This window comes from Sander vitreus, chromosome 15, assembly GCF_031162955.1.
Source record: "Sander vitreus isolate 19-12246 chromosome 15, sanVit1, whole genome shotgun sequence".
Lineage (NCBI taxonomy): Eukaryota > Metazoa > Chordata > Actinopteri > Perciformes > Percidae > Sander > Sander vitreus.
Window position 1 is genome coordinate 1,507,605 of NC_135869.1, and position 23,904 is coordinate 1,531,508.

The window sequence follows — 23,904 nt, forward strand, 5'->3', positions numbered from 1 at the left end:
TTATAAGTAAATAAGTAGGTAAGTAAGTAAGTAGGCAGGTAAGTAAGTAAATAAGTAGGTAAGTAAGTACATAAGTAAGTAGACAAGTAAGTAAGTAAGTAAGTAAGTAAGTAGGCAAGGAAGTAAGTATAGGTAAGTAGGTAAGTAAGCACGTAAGTAAGTAGGCAAGTAAGTAAGTATGTAAGTAAGTAGACAAGTGAGTAAGTATAAGTAAGTAAGTATGTAAGTAAGTAGGCAAGTAAGTAAGTATAAGTAAGTAAGTACGCAAGTAAGTAGGCAAGTAAGTAAGTATAAGTAAGTATATAGGTAGGCAGGTAAGTAAGTAAATAAGTAGGTAAGTACGTAAGTAAATAAGTAAGTAGGTAAGTAGAGTTTAGCCTATTTCTAGAGCACATTTAAACACAGCTTAAGCTGTACAGAAAAGTACTAAGATGGTCTATAAAAGAACATTGAAATGTAAAAAGAAAAAGTAGAAAGAAAACAAACGTTTTCACACACGCTGCACGTCAAGTCAACTTAAACTCTGAATTTTAACACTCATGTAGTAAAAGTATCAGCAGTAAAAGTGTCAACAGTAGTTTTTATGAGGACTGTTTGTGTTATTAAGTTTTGAGTAAAGTCAGTAGCTATGTTTCCAGCCACTTTGTCAATCGAATTATCTGAAGTTCGCTACAAACATTCATGTGAATAAAGCCGGTGAAGGGTTATTCTATCATCAAATGGCTTATGAATATAGCTGCCATATATGGGAGGAAATAAATCTCCCTGGAATATTCTGGTCTGGGCTGATCCCTGACTGTTTCCAACATCTGGCTCCGCCCGCTGCTTGGATCACATGAAAACAGGCAGCAGCTGTTTCTGACTCTCCTGTAAAAGAAAAACAGCGTACGTGGCTGTTTGCAGGCAGAAGAACATTTCACTGAGTCATAAACAGTGCTGGGAGAAGTATTCAGATCCTTTACTACAGTAAAAATAGTAATACCACACTCTAAAGATACTCTGTTACAAGTAAAAGTCCTGCGTTGAAAATGTTACTTCAGTAAAAGTCTGTTAGTATTATCAGGAAAATGTAGTTAAAGTATTAAAAGTGGAGTAAAAAGTACAATATTTCTCTCTGAGATGTAGCGGAGTAGAAGTAGAAAGTGGCATGAAAACTCAAGTAAAGTACAAGTACCTCAACATTTGGACTTTATTACAGTATTGGAGTAAACAGTCTTCAGTCATAAACAGTCTTCAGTCTCAGAGAGGAAAGTAGAGAAAAAAAGCAGAGGAGGAGGAGGTGTTTTTACACCAGACTCCCTCCATATTTCTGCTGTTTTTATGAAAACACAGTTCGCCGTTTTAGATATCCTGATTTCAGGATGTTTTCCTCTGAGCTCTGGCTGTATGTGTCGACATGTTAATCTGCACTTTGTAACTTTAGTTTCTCTCTTCTCCGCCGTCGTCTCAACTTGCTGAGACTGTAAATATTTGCAGAATTATGAGTCGTTCAGTTCAAAACCAGGTTACAGATAAGATATCAGCTCTATGCTCTGACTGAACCAGCCTCCGGACGTCTGGAACAAGCCAAAGTACCATCAACATGTGACAAAAAGGCCTGAAAACAAGCTGGACTTTGGTCTTCAAGTAAAAGTACAAAAGTATTATCAAAACTAATTTTTTAGCTGATCACTTTTTGTTTTAATCATCTGAATCTATAAAGTAAGACAACATAATGGGCTACTTCAACTGTAGTATATATATAATATGTATATATTTATATATATAATATAAGTAATAATAATGCATTTTATTTCTTTATATATAGCACTTTTGCTATATTTACAAAAATCTAACTTTACAGTGCTTTAAAAAGAAATACACACACACACACACACACACACAAACACAAACGCACGCACGCACGCACGCACGCACGCACACACACACACACGCACACACACACACACACACACACACACACACCCACTTATCAAATATTGAAAGTAGCTCTATATCTGTGTATATATATTTTGTAACTGTCTGTTTATAATAAGGGTGTTTATAGTGTACATGTTACTATTATTAATATAACTCTTATTCTATTTTTTTCTATTTCTTATAATACTTTTTTGTATATTGTTCCTATGTCTATTTAATGTGTGTTTGTGTTATTCTGATGTGTGTGAATATTTATTTTGTTGCCAACAAGGGAATGTCCCCATGTGTCGGATTAATAAAGTCTATTTTTATCTTTTCTTATCTTAAACAGGTGAGTTTTGGCTTGTGTTTTGAACATGTAGTGTAGTGTAAAATAGCAGAACATAGAAATACAAGTACCTCAAACTGTACTTGTAACAGTAAATGTACTTAGTTACTTTCCACCACTGCTGTGTGTCAACTTTATACAGTAACAGTGTTTACATTTTTCTGTGCCAACCTGCAGTTCCACCCTCCGTCCAGCTGGCGGCGCTGTGTGAAGCTCATTTCTCTCACCGAATAAGAGGAAAAAGAAGCTAATCTGTGTAGTTAGCTAGCGCTAGCAAGTCGGCAATATCCATCCATCCATCCATCTTCATCCGCTTATCCGGGGTCGGGTCGCGGGGGTAGCAGCTCCAGCAGGGGACCCCAAACTTCCCTTTCCCGGGCCACATTAACCAGCTCCGACTGGGGGATCCCGAGGCGTTCCCAGGCCAGGTTAGAGATATAATCCCTCCACCTAGTCCTGGGTCTCCCCCGAGGCCTCCTCCCAGCTGGACGTGCCTGGAACACCTCCCTAGGGAGGCGCCCAGGGGGCATCCTTACCAGATGCCCGAACCACCTCAACTGGCTCCTTTCGACGCAAAGGAGCAGCGGCTCTACTCCGAGCTCCTCACGGATAACTGAGCTTCTCACCCTATCTCTAAGGGAGACGCCAGCTACCCTCCTGAGGAAACCCATTTCGGCCGCTTGTACCCTGGATCTTGTTCTTTCGGTCATGACCCAGCCTTCATGACCATAGGTGAGGGTAGGAACAAAAATTGACCGGTAGATTGAGAGCTTTGCCTTCTGGCTAAGCTCTCTTTTCGTCACAACGGTGCGATAAATTGAATGTAATACCGCACCTGCTGTGCCGATTCTCCGACCAATCAATCGCTCCATTGTCCCCTCACTCGCGAACAAGACCCCAAGGTACTTGAACTCCTTCACTTGGGGTAAGGACTCATTCCCTACCTGGAGAAGGCACTCCATCGGTTTCCTGCTGAGAACCATGGCCTCCGATTTAGAGGTACTGATCCTCATCCCAGCCGCTTCACACTTGGCTGCGAACCGATCCAGTGACTGCTGAAGGTCACAGGCCGATGATGCCATCAGGACCACATCATCTGCAAAAAGCAGCGATGAGATCCCCAGCCCACCAAACTGCAACCCCTCTCCATCCCGACTACGCCTCGATATCCTGTCCATAAATACTACAAACAGGATTGGTGACAAAGCGCAGCCCTGGCGGAGGCCAACTCTCACCTGAAACGAGTCCGACTTACTGCCGAGAACCCGGACACAGCTCTCGCTTTGGTCGTACAGAGATTGGATGGCCCTGAGAAGGGACCCCCTCACCCCGTACTCCCGCAGCACCTCCCACAGTATCTCCCGGGGCACCCGGTCATACGCCTTCTCCAGATCCACAAAACACATGTAGACTGGTTGGGCATACTCCCAGGCTCCCTCCAGGATCCTTGCGAGAGTAAAGATCTGGTCCGTTGTTCCACGACCAGGACGGAATCCGCATTGTTCCTCTTCAACCTGAGATTCGACTATCGACCGAACCCTCCTTTCCAGCATCTTGGAGTAGACTTTACCGGGGAGGCTGAGAAGTGTGATACCCCTGTAATTGGCACACACCCTCTGGTCCCCCTTTTTAAAAAGGGGAACCACCACCCAGGTCTGCCACTCCTTAGGCACCGTCCCAGACTTCCACGCAATGTTGAAGAGGCGTGTCAACCAAGACAACCCCTCCACACCCAGAGCTTTAAGCATTTCTGGACGGATCTCATCAATTCCTGGGGCTTTGCCACTGTGGAGTTGTTTAACTACCTCAGCAACCTCCACCAGGGAAATTGATGCCAATCCCCCCTCATCCTCCAGCTCTGCCTCTACCATAGAGGGCGTATTAGTCGGATTTAGGAGTTCCTCAAAGTGCTCCTTCCATCGCCCTATTACCTCCTCAGTTGAGGTCAACAGCGTCCCATCCTTACTGTACACAGCTTGGATGGTTCTCCGCTTCCCCCTCCTGAGGTGGCGAATGGTTTTCCAGAAGTACCTTGGTGCCGACCGAAAGTCCTTCTCCATGTCTTCTCCAAACTTCTCACACACACGCTGCTTTGCCTCTTTCACGGCAGAGGCTGCAGCCCTTCGGGCCCTTCGGTACCTTGCAACTGCCTCCGGAGTCGTCTGGGATAACATATCCCGGAAAGACTCCTTCTTCAGTCAGACGGCTTCCCTGACCACCGGTGTCCACCACGGTGTTCGTGGGTTACCGCCCCTTGAGGCACCTAAGACCCTAAGACCACAGCTCCTCACCGCAGCTTCAGCAATGGAAACTTTGAACATTGTCCACTCGGGTTCAATGCCCCCAGCCTCCACAGGGATGCACGAAAAGCTCCGTCGGAGGTGTGAGTTGAAAGTCTGTCGGACAGGGGCCTCCTCCAGACGTTCCCAATTTACCCGCACTACCCGTTTGGGCTTACCAGGTCTGTCCAGAGTCTTCCCCCACCCCTGACCCAACTCACCACCAGATGGTGATCGGTTGACAGCTCCGCCCCTCTCTTCACCCGAGTGTCCAAAACATATGGCCTCAGATCAGATGAAACGATTATAAAATCGATCATTGACCTTTGGCCTAGGGTGCTCTGGTACCAAGTACACTTATGAGCATCCCTATGTTCGAACATGGTGTTCGTTATAGACAATCCATGACTAGCACAGAAGTCCAACAACAAACAACCACTCTGGTTTAGATCAGGGAGGCCGTTCCTCCCAATCACGCCTCTCCATGTGTCTCCATCATTACCCACGTGCGCGTTGAAGTCCCCCAGCAGAACTATGGAGTCCCTGACTGGAGCCCCATGCAGGACTCCACTCAAGGTCTCCAAGAAGGCCGAATACTCTGAACTCTTGTTTGGTGCATATGCACAAACAACAGTCAGAGTTTTCCCCCCCACAACCCACAGGCGTAGGGAGGCGACCCTCTCGTCCACCGGGTTAAACTCCAACGTAGCGGCGCTCAGCCGGGGGCTTGTGAGTATCCCCACACCCGCCCGGCGCCTCACACCCTGGGCAACTCCGGAGAAGAAAAGAGTCCAACCCCTATCCAGGATAATGGTTCCAGAACCAAGACTGTGCGTAGAGGTAAGCCCCACCAGATCTAACCGGTAGCGCTCCACCTCCCGCACAAGTTACGGCTCCTTCCCCCACAGAGAGGTGACATTCCACGTCCCCAGAGCCAGCCTCTGCTGCCCGGGTCTGGCCACGTAGCTTTTTCGGGCTGTGCCCAGCCGGGCTCCGTGGCAAACCCGGCCACCAGACGCTCGCTGACGAGCCCTCCATCTGGGCCTGGCTCCAGACGGGGGCCCCGGGCTTCCTCCGGGCAGGGTCACTTCATCCCTTCCTCGATTTTTCATAGGATTTTTGAACCATTCTTTGTCTGGCCCCTCACCTGAGACCACTTTGCCTTGGGAGACCCTACCAGGAGCACAAAGCTCCAGACAACACAGCCCTCAAAAAAAAGTCGGCAATAAATAAACAGAAAAACTAACACGGTAAGTCGTGTTGCATGCTGTGTTAAGAAAAGGATAAAGCACATCGTGTATAATAAGTTATCAAAGTGGAAATATATACAGCTAATGCTTTGGTTGCATTAGCAAAGAAGTATCGCAGTTTAGCAACCCAGCTAATAACATTAGCGAAACATCCCATTTGCTAACCCAATCAGCTAGCTAGCTAACAGTTAGCCATAAAGTAGCTACAACGTTACACAGACTCATTTGTTATCACTACTAACAGCAACGTGATTATTTTATCCAAGTATTTCACGTCATATACGCCCAAAGTGCTATAGTTACTGGCCGTTTTTTCAGTCTAAACCGAACTCCATTCAGAAATCTGTCAATTCAGAGAAACCCTGTTATTTAGGGCACATTAAAGCCTACAAGAACATCAACCACAACCTTGGCCACATGGGTGGCAGTGAAGGTCAGGGAGGCTGGCTCTGGGGACGTGGAATGTCACCTCTCTGTGGGGGAAGGAGCAGGAACTTGTGCGGGAGGTGGAGCGCTACTGGTTAGATCTGGTGGGGCTTACCTCTACGCACAGTCTTGGTTCTGGAACCATACTCCTGGATAGGGGTTGGACTCTTTTCTTCTCTGGAGTTGCCCAGGGTGTGAGGCGCCGGGCGGGTGTGGGGATACTCACAAGCCCCCGGCTGAGCGCCGCTACGTTGGAGTTTAACCCAGTGGACGAGAGGGTCGCCTCCCTACACCTGCGGGTTGTGGGGGGGAAAACTCTGACTGTTTGTGCATATGCACCAAACAAGAGTTCGGAGTATTTGGCCTTCTTGGAGACCTTGAGTGGAGTCCTGCATGGGGCTCCAGTCGGGGACTCCATAGTTCTGCTGGGAGACTTGAACACGCACGTGGGTAATGATGGTAGACACATGGAGAGGCGTGATTGGGAGGAACGGCCTCCCTGATCTAAACCAGAGTGGTTGTTTGTTGTTGGACTTCTGTGCTAGTCATGGATTGTCTATAACGAACACCATGTTCGAACATAGGGATGCTCATAAGTGTACTTGGTACCAGAGCACCCTAGGCCAAAGGTCAATGATCGATTTTATAATCGTTTCATCTGATCTGAGGCCGTATGTTTTGGACACACGGGTGAAGAGAGGGGCGGAGCTGTCAACCGATCACCATCTGGTGGTGAGTTGGGTCAGGGGGTGGGGGAAGACTCTGGACAGACCTGGTAAGCCCAAACGGGTAGTGCGGGTAAATTGGGAACGTCTGGAGGAGGCCCCTGTCCGACAGACTTTCAACTCACACCTCCGGCGGAGCTTTTCGTGCATCCCTGTGGAGGCTGGGGGCATTGAACCCGAGTGGACAATGTTCAAAGTTTCCATTGCTGAAGCTGCGGTGAGGAGCTGTGGTCTTAGGGTCTTAGGTGCCTCAAGGGGCGGTAACCCACGAACACCGTGGTGGACACCGGTGGTCAGGGAAGCCGTCTGACTGAAGAAGGAGTCTTTCCGGGATATGTTATCCCAGACGACTCCGGAGGCAGTTGCAAGGTACCGAAGGGCCCGAAGGGCTGCAGCCTCTGCCGTGAAAGAGACAAAGCAGCGTGTGTGGGAGAAGTTCAGAGAAGACATGGAAAAGGACTTTCGGTCGGCACCAAGGTACTTCTGGAAAACCGTTCGCCACCTCAGGAGGGGGAAGCGGGGAACTATCCAAGCTGTGTACAGTAAGGATGGGACGCTGTTGACCTCAACTGAGGAGGTAATAGGGCGGTGGAAGGAGCACTTTGAGGAACTCCTAAATCCGACTAATACTCCTATTGTAGAGGCAGAGCTGGAGGATGAGGGGGGATTGGCATCAATTTCCCTGGTGGAGGTTGCTGAGGTAGTTAAACAACTCCACAGTGGCAAAGCCCCAGGAATTGATGAGATCCGTCCAGAAATGCTTAAAGCTCTGGGTGTGGAGGGGTTGTCTTGGTTGACACGCCTCTTCAACATTGCGTGGAAGTCTGGGACGGTGCCTAAGGAGTGGCAGACCGGGGTGGTGGTTCCCCTTTTTAAAAAGGGGGACCAGAGGGTGTGTGCCAATTACAGGGGTATCACACTTCTCAGCCTCCCCGGTAAAGTCTACTCCAAGGTGCTGGAAAGGAGGGTTCGGTCGATAGTCGAATCTCAGGTTGAAGAGGAACAATGCGGATTCCGTCCTGGTCGTGGAACAACGGACCAGATCTTTACTCTCGCAAGGATCCTGGAGGGAGCCTGGGAGTATGCCCAACCAGTCTACATGTGTTTTGTGGATCTGGAGAAGGCGTATGACCGGGTGCCCCGGGAGATACTGTGGGAGGTGCTGCGGGAGTACGGGGTGAGGGGGTCGCTTCTCAGGGCCATCCAATCTCTGTACGACCAAAGCGAGAGCTGTGTCCGGGTTCTCGGCAATAAGTCGGACTCGTTTCAGGTGAGAGTTGGCCTCCGCCAGGGCTGCGCTTTGTCAACAATCCTGTTTGTAGTATTTATGGACAGGATATCGAGGCGTAGTCGGGGTGGAGAGGGGTTGCAGTTCGGTGGGCTGGGGATCTCATCGCTGCTTTTTGCAGATGATGTGGTCCTGATGGCATCATCGGCCTGTGACCTTCAGCAGTCACTGGATCGGTTCGCAGCCGAGTGTGAAGCGGCTGGGATGAGGATCAGCACCTCTAAATCGGAGGCCCTGGTTCTCAGCAGGAAACCGATGGAGTGCCTTCTCCAGGTAGGGAATGAGGCCTTACCCCAAGTGAAGGAGTTCAAGTACCTTGGGGTCTTGTTCGCGAGTGAGGGGACAATGGAGCGGGAGATTGGTCGGAGAATCGGCACAGCAGGTGCGGTATTACATTCAATTTATCGCACCGTTGTGACGAAAAGAGAGCTGAGCCAGAAGGCAAAGCTCTCAATCTACTGGTCAGTTTTTGTTCCTACCCTCACCTATGGTCATGAAGGCTGGGTCATGACCGAAAGAACAAGATCCAGGGTACAAGCGGCCGAAATGGGTTTCCTCAGGAGGGTAGCTGGCGTCTCCCTTAGAGATAGGGTGAGAAGCTCAGTTATCCGTGAGGAGCTCGGAGTAGAGCCGCTGCTCCTTTGCGTCGAAAGGAGCCAGGGGAGGTGGTTCGGGCATCTGGTAAGGATGCCCCCTGGGCGCCTCCCTAGGGAGGTGTTCCAGGCACGTCCAGCTGGGAGGAGGCCTCGGGGGAGACCCAGGACTAGGTGGAGGGATTATATCTCTGACCTGGCCTGGGAACGCCTCGGGATCCCCCAGTCGGAGCTGGTTAATGTGGCCCGGGAAAGGGAAGTTTGGGGTCCCCTGCTGGAGTTGCTACCCCCGCGACCCGACCCCGGATAAGCGGATGAAGATGGATGGATGGATGGATGGAATTTGTTGTGGTCCTGCTAACTGCTTCCAGTCAATTTTCTATCAAAAGCCGCGGCCCCCTGCCTTTTAAAATGACCGATTTCTTAATGGGGTTTTGTATACATTAAAGCTGGTTTAACTAAACTCTTACCTGAATGCCAAAACCTTGGCGTAGACTGCCTAGCTGCTCACATAGCTCCCATCAGTTGACACCGAACTCCATTCAGAAATCTGTCAATTCAAACATGCCTTGTTATACAGGAGATATAAAAACATAGTAGCACATTGAGCGACACCGGTAGGACCCACTTTATTATTCGGCTTTCATTCAATATACAGTTTTAAAAAAACGTAAAAGTTATAAGCCTGCTACTCACTGCTTCAAGTATTTTTTTTATATTAGAAGTTGTACCCCATGTCTTTTAAAATGACAGATTTTCTAATGGAGTTTTGTATATTAACACTGTTCTTACAAGATTATCTGAATGCCTAAACCTTGAAGGTGACTGACATGTCAGCTGATACCAAGATTGCTGAGCTGCTCACAGAGCTCCATCAGCTCATCAAACAGACCCAGGTAAGTTAACTGATTAAAGGATTACATACAAGTATTTTTTTTGGGGGGGGGATTTACAGTCCAATGCTCAATCAGTCGCCTCAAGTTAAACAAATCCAAATAATCACCGTATATTTCTGTTTCCAGGAGGAGAGGTCACGCATCGAACACAATCTGCTCAACATTCGGAAAACGCATGAGAGGATGCAGACGGAAAACAAAAGTCAGTTACCACAATGTGAACTCTTTCTATTTCCAAAACCCTGTGTGAGGACAAACAGTCGTCACACCAAAGCCACAGTTAGATTTTGATCTACTTTTTTTATGATCCATCTACCTAGTCCATGTTACTAGTAGCCTAGTAATTAAGTAAGGAAGTAAGTATGCAGGTAAGTAAGTAAGTAAGTAAGTAGGGAGCCTAGTAAGTAAGTAGGTAGCCAAGTAAGTAAGTAAGTAGGTAGCCTAGTAAGGAAGTAAGTAGGTAGCCTAGTAAGTAAGTAGGTAGCCTAGTAAGTAAGTAAGTAGGTAACCTAGTAAATAAGTCAGGAAGTAAGTAGGTAGGTAAGTAAGTAAGTAAGTAGGTAGCCTAGTAAGTAAGTAAGTAACTAAGTAGGTAGCCTAGTAAGTAAGTAAGTAAGTAAGCAGGTAGCCTAGTAAGTAAGTAAGGAAGTAAGTAGGTAGCTAAGTAAGTAAGTAGCCTAGTAAGTAAGGAAGTAGGTAGCCTAGTAAGTAAGTACATAGCCTAGTAATTAAGTAAGGAAAGTAAGTAAGTAAGTAAGCAGGTAGCTTAGTAAGTAAGTAAGTAAGTAGGTAGCCTAGTAAGTAAGTAGGTAGCCTAGTTAGTAAGTAAGTAAGTAAGTAAGCAGGTAGCCTAGTAAGTAAGTAAGTAAGTAAGCAGGAAGCCTAGTTAGTAAGTAAGTAAGTAAGTAGGTAGCCTAGTAAGTAAGTAAATAAGTAAGCAGGTAGCCTAATAAGTAAGTAAGTAAGTAAGTAACTAAGTAGGTAGCCTAGTAAGTAAGTAAGTAAGTAAGCAGGTAGCCTAATAAGTAAGTAAGTAAGCTAGTAAGTAAGTAGGTAGCCTAGTAAGTAAGTAAGGAATTAAGTAAGTAGCCTAGTAAAACCAAGTTTTTTTTGTTGCTTTTTTTTTCCCCTCAGTTTTTGGCACTTTTCTTAGTTTTTGTTGCATTTTTAAAAGTTTTTTTTCTAAAAGTTTTCTGATGTTTTTGTCCCTTTGTGTCCCAGGGCCTCCCAATGCTGAGCCTAAAGTTACGGCGTAACTTTAGGCTCAGCATTTAAAAAAAAATAATAATAAATACGTTTTTAATCAGGGAAAGAAAGAGGGATGCTGGACTGCAGGATAGCCTATCCTATGCTTTTAACATTGTAACAATTTAGCAAAATCTATTGAACTCCTTTTTAAATTGTATTTCAATTGGATTCTGCTAAAACAATAACATGGACTTTATTATCTCAGGAAAGGGGATTGAAATAGAAATCTACTGTGTATATATATATATATATATCATATATATATTTTTGTGTTTTGTACAAATGTACAAACACAAAAAAATTGACAAAATAAAGTTGAAGAACACGCTATTATTTCATTTTATCGATGGGAAACATCCATGTGTACAGACAAGGCTAGCAGCAGCAGTGCCGCGTCAGACACGTTTCTGGTGTGCAAAGACATAGAAAACGCCACGCAGGTGACACGCAACAGAAACGCCACGCAGGCAGTGTGCAGGAGCCCTTAGGTACAGCTAAAGCGCCTCTCCTCATCGTTCTCTGTATCAGCCCGCCTCCTCTGTGCGGGGCAACCCTCGCCAGCAGCGACTACGTGGCCAAGCAGGGCGACAAGGTGGCGGCGAGGGTGAAGGCGGTGGACGGAGACGAGCAGTGGATCCTGGCGGAGGTGGTCAGCTACAACCACTCCACCAACAAGTGAGCGAGAACATCACACACTTCAAACACACACACATCGGAACTATACAAGTAGAACCGCACAGTTAATCGCAATTATATCGAAATCGCAATATGGACTAGTGCAATATCCAAATCGCAGGGGGCGGCGCAATATTTGGTAAAGGCAAAATATGTGTCTTTTGATATGTGTAACAATTCTGAGTATTGTGTTGCTGCAGAGCCGTCCCGGCCTACAAATCCTATCCTACAGACAAAAATCGGGTTATTACTATAAGTTAGTACTATATGTATCATATATATAATCATTTTCATTTTAATATTTTTTTAATGAAAATAATGAAACAAAAATGATCATTCCATCCAATATCGTGAATCATATTGCAATATGATTAGTCAAAATAATTGCAATTAGATATTTTCCTCATATCGTGCAGCCCTATATACAAGTACTCAAATCATTCACTTCAGCAACGCTCTGGTTTTTTTTCATTTCTTTAAACCAATCACAATCTTCTTGGGCGGCGCTGAGCTCTGGAAGGAACTTGTCTTGGTGGAACATTTGCACCCCGCAAAAGAAAACGCCACATATAATATTAAATGAAGTTAACTGTTGACACAATACAGTATGGTTAAACCTCATTGGCTCTTACCAGTGTATCTCCGTGTGTACTTCGTCCACAGCAATCCCACCAATCGGTCCCAAAATGTCCCAGTTAGAGAGGAACTACAGTAAACATATCAGGGGCGATTCCAGGATCAGACCTTTAGGGGGGCTCAGCCCCTAATGAGAATGTGACACCCCCCCCCCCCGCTAAATCAGTAATTTCACTGGATAACAGTGAATATATGTATTTTATAATTATAACAGAGAATAAATGCAAAATATTGAACATATAAAAAAAAACTAAGAAAGTCCCTTTATGGACTACCAGAATCAAATGAAATGATAATAAGGTGTAAACAATAAATAAATAAAAAATAAAACTTTCCATGACTGGGTTACAGATGCATAGCATCGGCGACAGCGACACAGGATATTAAACCCGTTTCAAGCCCTGTGAACCTGTAATTGTTTGTCTTCTGTCACTAACAGACACGTTCGCAAATTGATTTAAAAAAAAAAAAAAATTGTTTTTTTGTTATTATAATTTTTATGGGGGCTTAGATGGGATTAAAATCGCCACTGAACATATTCTTTGTAAGTCTTTACAAACATTCCCCGAAAGAACCCAAGCGCGCCTGCCTTGTTGCACCATCCAAATGTTCTTTAAAACTTGACATTTTCAGCGCATAGCTCGCTAGCCGGAAGGTTGTTTTTGTTTCCCGAAGAGAACGGCAACACACACGGAGAGAGAGGAAGGTGAGGGGCAAAACCTGACATCCGTTTCAGGCTTTATCCTGGAAATGTACGTCCATTAATCCAGACTATATCCTGCAGTACAACTTTGTCCCTCACAGACTTTTTCTCCGCCTCCCTGCAGGTATGAAGTGGACGACATTGATGAAGAGGGCAAAGAGTGAGTTCTCTACCACCTGTATCATTGTTATTTTCTCTGTATGTACTATTTCCATCCATTTCTTTTTTCCCACAGCTGCTTTTTCAGTCTTCACCATGTCTTGTTTTCAGGTTTAGTCTGATATTGTCAAAGGTTTCTAAACACTGGCCCCGTCAGAGGGCTCAGAAATGTTTCCCGCTAAATATTAAATGTGCACAAGAAGTCCAATAATCCCCCAAAGCTCCTCTCTTGTTCCCCATTCTTTTGTTCTAGATAAACAGGACAAAGTTGTGACCACAAATAATCTCTTTTTAGATATGCCTCCTCCTGATTGCCTAAATCTTAATTTATTTTTCTATGATGCAATTAAATAAGTACTCATTCAAAAGAAAAGTCTAAAAAAGTATTTACGAGCCAGATGCAACAAAACATTTTAAATAGTCTTTCAGCGAGGATCTCATTGACTGATTCCAGACTCCAAATCTTGTTTCCCAAACTTTGTATCTGAAAAGTGTGTGTTTTTGTGTGTGATCAGGAGACACACTCTGAGCAGACGGCGGATCATCCCTCTGCCTCAGTGGAAGGCCAACCCAGAGACGGACCCAGAGGCCCTGTTTCAGTAAGGACCAGCTGGTTCTGGCCCTCTACCCCTCAGACCACCTGCTTCTACCGGGCGCTGATCCACACTCCACCACACCGGGTCAGACCCTCAGCACTCCGCTCTCTGCTCTAGTTTTAGCAAAAGGTTAAAAGGCTCTGCGGCAAAGTTATCAGAACACAGTCTAATGTCCTAAATGTTTGGGGGAGCCCAGTATTAATGTTAAAGGCAGGGTTGGTTATGTGGAAAAGCTAGCAAGATTTGAAAGTAGTATCCCCTCAGGGCTCCGTCTAACCCCTTGCCCTGCCCTCGGATGCTCAGATGTGCACAAGACATTTCCTGAAAAACAACAAGGCCAACTGTGACGTCACCTCACGCCGCCTTTGTCTTGGCCAAAAAAAAAATAATCACTAAACACACCCCAAAGAGTACAGCTGACGACCAACTGCCACGTACGTTCTGCGCCTGCGTAAGAGGAAATACCTCTCCCATCCCGGCAGGCGGTCGTTAGATATACCCATGATATCTACAATTTAACAGCGTTTGCCCAAAAGGCAGATGAAAGCTGACACGTGGCGACTGCCGATCTTCTTGGTGTGTCAGGGCGGTAACACAGCCCCCCACACGTTACAGCTCTATAGCGGTGGAAGAAGTATTTAGATACTTTACTGCAGTAAAAGTACTAATACCACACTGTAAAAATACTCTGTTACAAGTTAAAGTAGTGAAAATGTAACTTCAGTAACAGTCTCAAAAAAAGTATCATCAGGAAAATGTACTTAAAGTATTAAACCATTGTACAAAGTGTAAAGGATCCAACCAGTTGCGTGTTTAATGGTCTAATCATTTCAGCTGGACTTGAAGGCCGTTAAATTGTTGGCTAGTTTACTTTAGAATCAAACATCAGATTTTATAAACTACATGTGTTTTGTGTGCAGTAATCTTAATGTGTAAAGTAACTAGTAACTAAAGCTGTAACAGATGAATGTAGTGGAGTAAAAAGTCCAATATTTCTCTCTGAAATGTAGCGGAGTAGAAGTAGAAAGTGGCATGAAAAGAAAAGACTCAAATAAAGTACAAGTATACCTCAACATCTGGACGAGAATTACAGTACTGGAGTAAATGTACTCAGTTACATTCCATCGCTGCAGATCTACAGTCTGTTCAGATGAAGAAGCTCTGTCACATCCAAAATATAAATCCTCTGAATTCTGAGTTTTGTTTGTTGGATTCCGTCATGCCCCGAAGCTTTTCCAGTCTGAATCTAAAAATACTGTGCACATAGGAATGTAACGGTATGAAAATTTAACCTCACGGTTACAGTGACCAAAATTATCATGGTTTTGGGATTATCGTAGTATTTTTAAAAAGTGTGTTCAATGTGTTCAGCACTGATAGGCCGACCCAAGCTGAAATAGTTTCAAAGTGTAAAAAGTGTTTTAACATCAAAGGAACAACATGTAAACAGCTTATTTGTCAGGAACATTTCCAGCAGGTTTAAATTATACAAATCCAAACATTCAAGCTAAGACATAAAGAACAGTATGTAAACAAATCAAAGAAACGCCACTAATTATATACTTGTTTTCTTCATCATCAAAATTAAAATGGAAAACTGTACCCATGAACACTTTAAAGTAAACCAAAAAAAAGTACAATCAACTGTCCTTCAGCATTCTTATAATAACCAAAATATGCCCATGCTTCAGACTTAGTCCTCTTAGAGGGCTGATAAATGTCCTGAGCGCTGTCATCTCCTCCTTCCGCCATGATTCCAACTTCAAGAAATGCACGTTGTAGGCTACGCAGTGCGCCCGCCCGGCAACTTCAGGAGACTCGCATGAAGCTGGGAACACGCGGTTTCCAACACTGCGGTAATCCACCGTAATGATAATGATATTTTAAATGACAATGGTAATTGTCATCGTCAACATTTTTCAGTCCCTCCAGAAAAACGCAATTATGCAATCGCATAATTCAATGTATAATCAGCCAAAGTCCGCATATTTATGCGGGGACCGCATTTTTTTCAAATACGCTGCACTTTCGCCACATAAATTGCCGATTTCCGCGCAAAATATGCGGGGCTTGCAGGATTTCATAATCCCCGCATTTGCGTTGCAAAAAAGTCACATATATTTTAGCAGAAAGTTGAAAAATGTTGCGGTTACTTCACTCAAGAGCAGCCATTTCCCCCTGTTGCCATGGGAACTTTTTGAAGTGACGTTATGAAGTGACGTAATTACGTATCATTGAAAAGCTGCAAACTCCGCGATGAAGCCATGATGAAACCGCAGTTTTTGCAAGTTCCCACAATTTTACTCCCCTCCGCTCAACGTGGCTCAGCGATACGTGGTCGCCTGCAAAGAGAATAAGAAGAAGTGAGCGGCGACTGGACATCATGGACACCGGAGGACGAACATGAAGCCTGTTTTGGGAGCGTTGTTATATTGCACTGATTTCCATTTTTGTTTGAAAAGATTAGGCTCTCGTGTTTGTGTTTCAGATCATTGGTCTATGGAACCTGAACAGACTATTTTATACTTGGCATCTCTTCAATGAGACTGTATTTGTCAAAATCACCACCAAGCCACTGAGAAGAAGGGAAATTAACAACAACACCTGAATGTCTCATGGGGGAATTTGTTTCGTGGCTGTGTCCCAAATCTCTACTGCAAACTGATTCTGAGTCGTAGTGTTGTTTAGAGGAAACGGGGCCAAAATAACACCGAAAACAGCCAGTATGGAAACTAAACCACAGAGAGTGCTGTTGATGTTCATTTGTGTCCCACAATGCATTGCACAAAGGAAAATGTAGGAGCTACTCACAGCTAAAAAAACAAATTGTTAAATTGTTAAAACAGCTCCAGAAACAAACATTTGTCTATTTGGAAACTAAAATTGGCATTTTAAAGTCACATTTCGATTGCCCCAGCGTTATTTTGCTTTTTCTGTAAAACAGCTTTTTATGTTGATAATGTTGTGTACTTACTGCAAAAACAGTGTACTTTAAAAATTAGTATACACTTTGAATGCAGTATTGAATTGGGACACAGGATTTGAGCTTCTAACAGGAAAGTTGGACATTTTCCCCAGCGAGGAGCGGCATCTAGTGGCCAGTACAGGAACTTCAGCATCCTGCTGCTGTCCGTGGTGGGAACTGTTTGGTTATTCTGCCTTAACTGTATTTTTTTTTTTTTTTTCATGTGAAGTGTTGATAGTTGTGTGAAACTAAAACTTAAAGAGCAGACTGATTCAATGTTTTGCTGATTTGTCTCTTTCTCTCATTCGCCACACACACACACACACACACACACACACACACACACACACACACACACACACACACACAAAGATATTTAAAGGTCCAATATGTAATGAAGCTCAGCGTAAGTTCTTGCAGGAAGACTTTGTTTACCCAATCACTACTCTTCTTAAATCAAATCAGCTGTTTAGAAGCGATACTTTCAGTTAAACCAATCAGACATGGCCACGATATTCAAGGGCCAATCACAACATTACAGCTATGCTTTAAATATGTTCTCCCTGTGCTGTCAGCTGTCGTTCCAGGCATAGCGCTCAACCCTCCACCTCCCCTGCCATCCTCCAGTCGTCATGTTTCTCCCGGCTGATCGCTCCGTTGCCTCGTCGGTCTGGTCTCCTTCTCCGCCACCACCAGTGTCTAGACTCCATCGGGGGGTTATGTTCCTATTCTCTACCCCTTTAAAAATATTATTAATTCGATGGAGTCTAATCTCCAAAAGACTTGTTACATTTTATCATGCAGTTGTACAATAAATAATGTTTGCATATCTGTAAATGAAGTCTCTCCTGATTAAAATACTGACAGCTAGCGTTGAAAATAGTTACTGCAGTCCAAATACAAAATACATATAGTGAGAGCGTCACCTCCCCAGACTCTAAGTTCATGGGGGTTGCCAGGTTACATTGTGGGGTCTCTCATCCTTTTGGGGGACAGGTCCCCACAACGTGAACCGTTAAATTAGGTGAGCATGTCAACATTCAGGATTTCTTGTATTCTCATTCAGCAAAACACAGACATTTAAAGCATGAATGAAATTACTTGCATGGCTCCTATAAAAACAGATTAAAAACAGGGTAACAAAATAATGTATTCTATGTGATATATGGCACTTAAGTAAATGAATAAATAATATTGCATATTTGCATAGTAAAGCCCAGTTTAGTGGTGTTTAGTTGAGTTTAGTAGTCTGATAGCAGCCAGGTAAAAGCTGTTTCTGAGTCTTTTTGTTCTGGCGACGGCTACATTGTGGGGACCTGGATGCTTTTTCAGGACAGGTCCCCACAATGTAAAATGTTAAATGTGGCTTTCAGGGGATGGTTTAACCCTTGTCACACTGACCCGTTTTAAATTTTTGTTTTATATCAGAAAATATGGGACGTAGAAATAAGCGCTGAAAATGTGTAGAAGAAAAATTAAAAAATGTAAAACATTGGAAAAAGCAAAAACAAATTGTGAAAAAAGGCGTAAAAAAATGTCAGAAAAAAAAGTGTTTTTTTTCAAGGTTTTAGGGAAGACAACACAAGAGTTAAGGTTCAGTTTATAATCCGGGTTGGTGTTGAGGGTAATTCTCCAGAGAATGAGTGGAAGTCCTGCTCAGTGAAAGTTGTTTGAGAATTTTAACTGATGCTTTAACAACACCCAGTCACAGCTGGACAAATACACACTCACAGTCACTCACACACACATTCATTCATGATTTTGTTTAGGCCAGATTTTAAGCACTTGGCTAAGAGAGAGGCAATCATTTTATAATCATTGTTAAGGAGCGCAATTGGTCTCCAGTTATCGATGAGTAAGGGATCTTTATTTGGTTAGGGAGTTAAGGTGAGCAGACCTGTAACAACGGGTAGTTCTGAAAGCTTCATTATAAAATGTTGTGACTTCATCTGCAAACGTTTTATAAAATTCATAAATCAGGCCATCGTTACCTGGAGATTTATGTTCTTTATATTTTTTTTATAGTTGACAGTATTTCTCCTTCTTGAGCACTCTGTACAAAAAGATTCACTCGCTGTTCTTGCGTCTTTAATTAAGTTTAAGGTATCAGAACTTTGGTAGTAATTGCAAGGTTGTTAAAGAACTACCACTTTATTGTAAGAGCAGCAACATCTCAACAGCATGATCAACATCCTGTGTAACTCTTTTAAGTGTCCCCCTATATCACAACTCCCATTCATATAGATTCCTATCACATTAGGTTTCCTATTGATACAACTGTCTGACTACATCTGAATACATGTGTCATTATGTGATGTACTACAATATTACATACAATAATACCACAACCTGCTACTAACAGTTCTTATTCATCTGCAGCTTACTCATCTGTATATCTGTATATATCAGTCCCTCCAGGATTTCGCGGCCTTTTTTTGAGATTGTTGCGGCCCAAAATGCCTGATTTTTGTATGCTTTTGTAAAAAATTGCGATAAAAGTTGCAATGTCTTTTGTATGTTTGTTGCAATGAAGTCAGTGAAAGTTTTTTTTTTTGTATAGTTTTTTATAAATAAAAAGGAAACTTGTTTGATTTGATGACTTGTTGATTACTACTCCTAGTAAACTTACCAAAAAGGCTCAGGATGCTGCAAATGTTGGTATAATATGAAAATGGCTGGTGGATTTAAGACAAAAAATAAAAATGTATTGAATGAATCCAATTTGAACATATTTGTCAGTGGCTTGTTACATTGTTAGTTAATTTCCTATCCTGGCCTGGGACACACATTCATCCGGTTTGATAAAGTACTTATTGGACTTCAACTTATCATTGCACTTACAATAACGAGCGTAGCTGTCCTCAATTTAGGTCATCGTGTCATCTCATCTCCATTTTTTCCTGCATCCACCGTGTGTGTGCCATGGATGTATTAAGAGAACTGTATGAGCAGCAGCCACGCCTGCTACAGACAGCCGACAGGGTTGAAATAGCTGCTGCTGACTTTAGAGTGAAAAAACGTTACACCGTACATTGATAAAATGTATACAGGTTGGCAGGGCGGTCTGAAATGTTTTGCATGGTCTTTCGCTGTACGTTTTGTTGGTAAATGTGAAATGTTCGAGTCTCGTCTTCATATTGGAAACAAGCTCTCTCTCACTCCCGCTTGGTCAGTGACACTCAGAGTCACATTATACTGAAGTAAAGTCTGGCACATGAGACTGCTGGGATTGGTTGAAGTTCTCGGGAAACTCCGGTTATTGGTCAAATTTGCGGAAAAGTTGCGGTGATTGGTCAAAATTGCGAGTCGCACCAAAGTCTCGGTGATTGGTTGAATTTGCGTGAATTGGCGTGATCGCGATATCGCGAAATCCTGGAGGGACAGATATATTTTACCCATCTGTAGAGGTAATACCGCACCTGCTGTGCCGATTCTCCGACCAATCTCCCGCTCCATTGTCCCCTCACTCGCGAACAAGACCCCAAGGTACTTGAACTCCTTCACTTGGGGTAAGGACTCATTCCCTACCTGGAGAAGGCACTCCATCGGTTTCTTGCTGAGAACCATGGCCTCCGATTTAGAGGTGCTGATCCTCATCCCAGCCGCTTCAAACTCGGCTGCGAGCCGATCCAGTGAGTGCTGAAGGTCACAGGCCGATGATGCCATCAGGACCACATCATCTGCAAAAAGCAGCGATGAGATCCCCAGCCCACCGAACTGCAACCCCTCTCCACCCCGACTACGCCTCGATATCCTGTCCATAAATACTACAAACAGGATTGGTGACAAAGCACCGTTGTGACGAAAAGAGAGCTGAGCCAGAAGGCAAAGCTCTCAATCTACCGGTCAGTTTTTGTTCCTACCCTCACCTATGGTCATGAAGGCTGGGTCATGACCGAAAGAACAAGATCCAGGGTACAAGCGGCCGAAATGGGTTTCCTCAGGAGGGTAGCTGGCGTCTCCCTTAGAGATAGGGTGAGAAGCTCAGTTATCCGTGAGGAGCTCGGAGTAGAGCCGCTGCTCCTTTGCGTCGAAAGGAACCAGTTGAGGTGGTTCGGGCATCTGGTAAGGATGCCCCCTGGGCGCCTCCCTAGAGAGGTGTTCCAGGCACGTCCAGCTGGGAGGAGGCCTCGGGGGAGACCCAGGACTAGGTGGAGGGATTATATCTCTAACCTGGCCTGGGAACGCCTCGGGATCCCCCAGTCGGAGCTGGTTAATGTGGCCCGGGAAAGGGAAGTTTGGGGTCCCCTGCTGGAGCTGCTACCCCTGCGACCCGACCCCGGATAAGCGGATGAAGATGGATGGATGGATGGATGGATCTGTAGAGGTGTTTAGTGTACATAACGTTAAATAATATTTTAGTCTCCAGGCAGCGGAGTTGCTAGATGTTGCTATGTTAATGGTAATATAAACCTGTGCTCTTGTGAAGCTCTCTACCCGGCTGACAGTCACATTTACTGGCTAAACATAACAACAAATGCCGCTAAAAAGACTGCGTTCTTGCGGAGCCTTGTGCCTGACTGACTTTTTCTCAGCTTTTTTAAAAAAACACCACGTGTTCACCAAAGCCTACAACCTTCCTTAGCCCCGGTAAGAGTTAAGAGTCCTTGGGTTTCATGTAAGGCACTATATACTGTAAATAAAAGTTATTATTAATATGTCACTGCAACAGCTACTAAAAAGACCGTGACTGCACCCAGGAACAGTCACTGTGTGTCAGCTTCGGCCACCGAACAGAAGCGGGGGAACAATTTCGGCAGAGGGGAGACTTTCCGTAGCCTTCTAACTTTACTACTTTCCAGACCCAGTTATACAACTTACCTATACACTAACTGTATATTACACATTATGGCTGAATCATGCCAGTTTTTTAACAAAGTGGGAATCATCTTCAGTGATGGGAATAACGGCGTTATAAATAACAGCGTTACTAACGGCGTTACTTTACTTAGTTACCCCCTATGGAAAGTAACTTTTTACTTTACTCGTTACTTTTACGTTACTTTTAAAAGCAGGGGTCTCTGGCAGAGACTAAAGTTAATTATACAAAAACTATCTTTGACCATAAAGCCAATCTATGGTTTATCAGTGAAGAACTACTACTAATCTGTCTGAACTACACTGCAGACTGGATTCTCTACTCACAGAGTGACGGCTGATTCAATATGAGTGAGTCCAGCGCGGGTTGAATGCACATCAGCAGGTCATCGGCGTTACACGGTGTTAGTGTATACTATGTAATGTCTGTATCGACTTCTACCGGTCGCGCAGCCATGATGGTCCCTGCATTGTCGTAGACACACGGCTTTCCTGTGTCCTGCCCGTCTACGGAAAGCCGTTCCACTCCCTATTCAGCCCCATTGTACCTACTTTGGTTGCAGTTCCCCCAGAGTTCCACTGGGGGTGATCACGGTCCAGTGCAAAATGAATGGGACCCTATGGCGCTAGACGGCTAAATTTGTCTCTTTCGCCTGATTGTCGTTGAGAAATCTCAGATTTGATTGTAGTTTTTGCAAGTTCAACATGGATTATAGGTCAAAAGTTGAATGAACGAGTACGAGTACTATGAAAATAGAAATTCTTTGGCGCAGCTGAGAAGGCAGTGTCACTGTCAAATCTGTCCCTGGGAAAAGTAACGTTGAATTGAAAAAGGAACTACGTTTCGTTACCAAATTTTCAGTAGTAGCGCGTTACACTACTTTTTACCCGAAAAAGTAGTTACGTTACTGTAACGCGTTGAAACGCGTTACACCCAACAGTGGTGACGAGTAATCTAATAGATTATTCTTCCAATCTTAATAACGCCATTACCGTTACTGCCAAGAAATGCGGTGCGTTACTATATTTAAAGCTGTTTTTTTCATCAGACCTCTGAGTCTGAGCCGAGAGGCAAGTACTTTTTTTTACTGTTCTTCCTTGGTTAGTGGGCAGTGCACAATGCAAGCGCATAAATGCTGACGATTGGCTGAGGTTGAGTAAAATGTCATGGTTAGCCAATCAGAGGTAGAGTTGGGCGGATGTTCGAAAGCACGCATAGTCAGACACACAACGAAAAACACAAGCGAGTCAGTCAACGAGAGAGAGATAGGTATGGCGTTATGAAATCAAGGTGAGGGTTAACTTTTCCTGCTATAGATTTTCCACCGTGGTCAGAAAGAACAGGGGAGACACTTTGTTTCTCTTACTATATGACTCTAGAGTCGGTAGGCCTACTCGCTCGAAAGCTAATCGCCGTCACTTCTCCCTCGCTCTATCACCTATTCCCCCCACACACACACACACACATGCCAGCTCGACGCACACACCAGCGCACAAGTATAAAGATCAGGCCACTTACGTTATTTGCACTACAAAGAGTGTATATATTTGTTATTTATTTTTGGTATAGTGCTTAACAAGCATAATTTAATTTTGCCCAGTTGTGGCCTGTTGAGGTGTTGTATTATTTGTATTGATCCACTAAACATAATATCTACATACATGGCATATGATTGGAGGCTAGTCTCACTTTGTCCCACAGCAACATTAAAGGTCCAATATGTAATATCTTTACTGTAATGAATCCAAAAATGACCGCAATGCGTCATCAGATATTAAGGAAACGTGCTAAGTTGAAATACTATCTTTTCTGACAACAATGCTAATGCCAGTATTTTCTTCTTTTGAAATTTCCGTTCTGTGACGGAATTTCTGTTTGTGTTTTGGCCTGTGTGTTGGTATCAACTGCCCAGTTTGACAGCCATGCTGGGTTGCCAGATATACCTGTAAAAACGTAAACCCAGCACGCTACAGCTGTAACGTTAGTACAGCCATGAAAGCAGCAAACAAACGAACAGAATCAACAGATATAGATTCTACCCGACCTAAAAAAAAACGGCATGTTTCTAATAGTTGCCTGACCAGAGACGTAGCTAACAAACCCCGGGTAAATGTTGGAGATGTATTTGAAAGATGGAGACAGCTTAGAGCCTAAAAGGACGCAGAGTTGGCTAATTTCCTCCTGAACAGGTAGCTAAGCATTAGCTTCAGGCTAATTTATCACAGCTACAATAAGGTGACCAGATTTCTGAGACAAAATCCGGGGACATTTTCGGCTCAGAAGCGTAAATACCTCCAAAAAAGGTAATGTTGTTATTTTTGTAAAACTTAAAACGGGGACACTGTCCCAGGGGCATCACAAGACCTAGAGGGGGTCCATGGGCATGCTCCCCTGTAAG

General features: G+C 44.2%; 1 protein-coding gene across 1 annotated transcript; it reads left to right on the plus strand.

The window, feature by feature from the left end:
• The first annotated feature begins 5,758 nt into the window (after window positions 1–5,758).
• On the plus strand, window positions 5,759–16,963 carry sgf29 (SAGA complex associated factor 29). Its single transcript, XM_078269298.1, is given in 11 exon segments — window positions 5,759–5,777; window positions 9,631–9,705; window positions 9,832–9,907; window positions 10,927–10,949; window positions 11,342–11,628; window positions 13,092–13,127; window positions 13,642–13,726; window positions 13,728–13,754; window positions 13,756–13,838; window positions 14,430–14,445; window positions 16,012–16,963. Coding segments are annotated over 10 exon segments (777 nt in total). The 5' UTR covers window positions 5,759–5,777; window positions 9,631–9,639; the 3' UTR covers window positions 16,090–16,963.
• The last annotated feature ends 6,941 nt before the right edge of the window (window positions 16,964–23,904 follow it).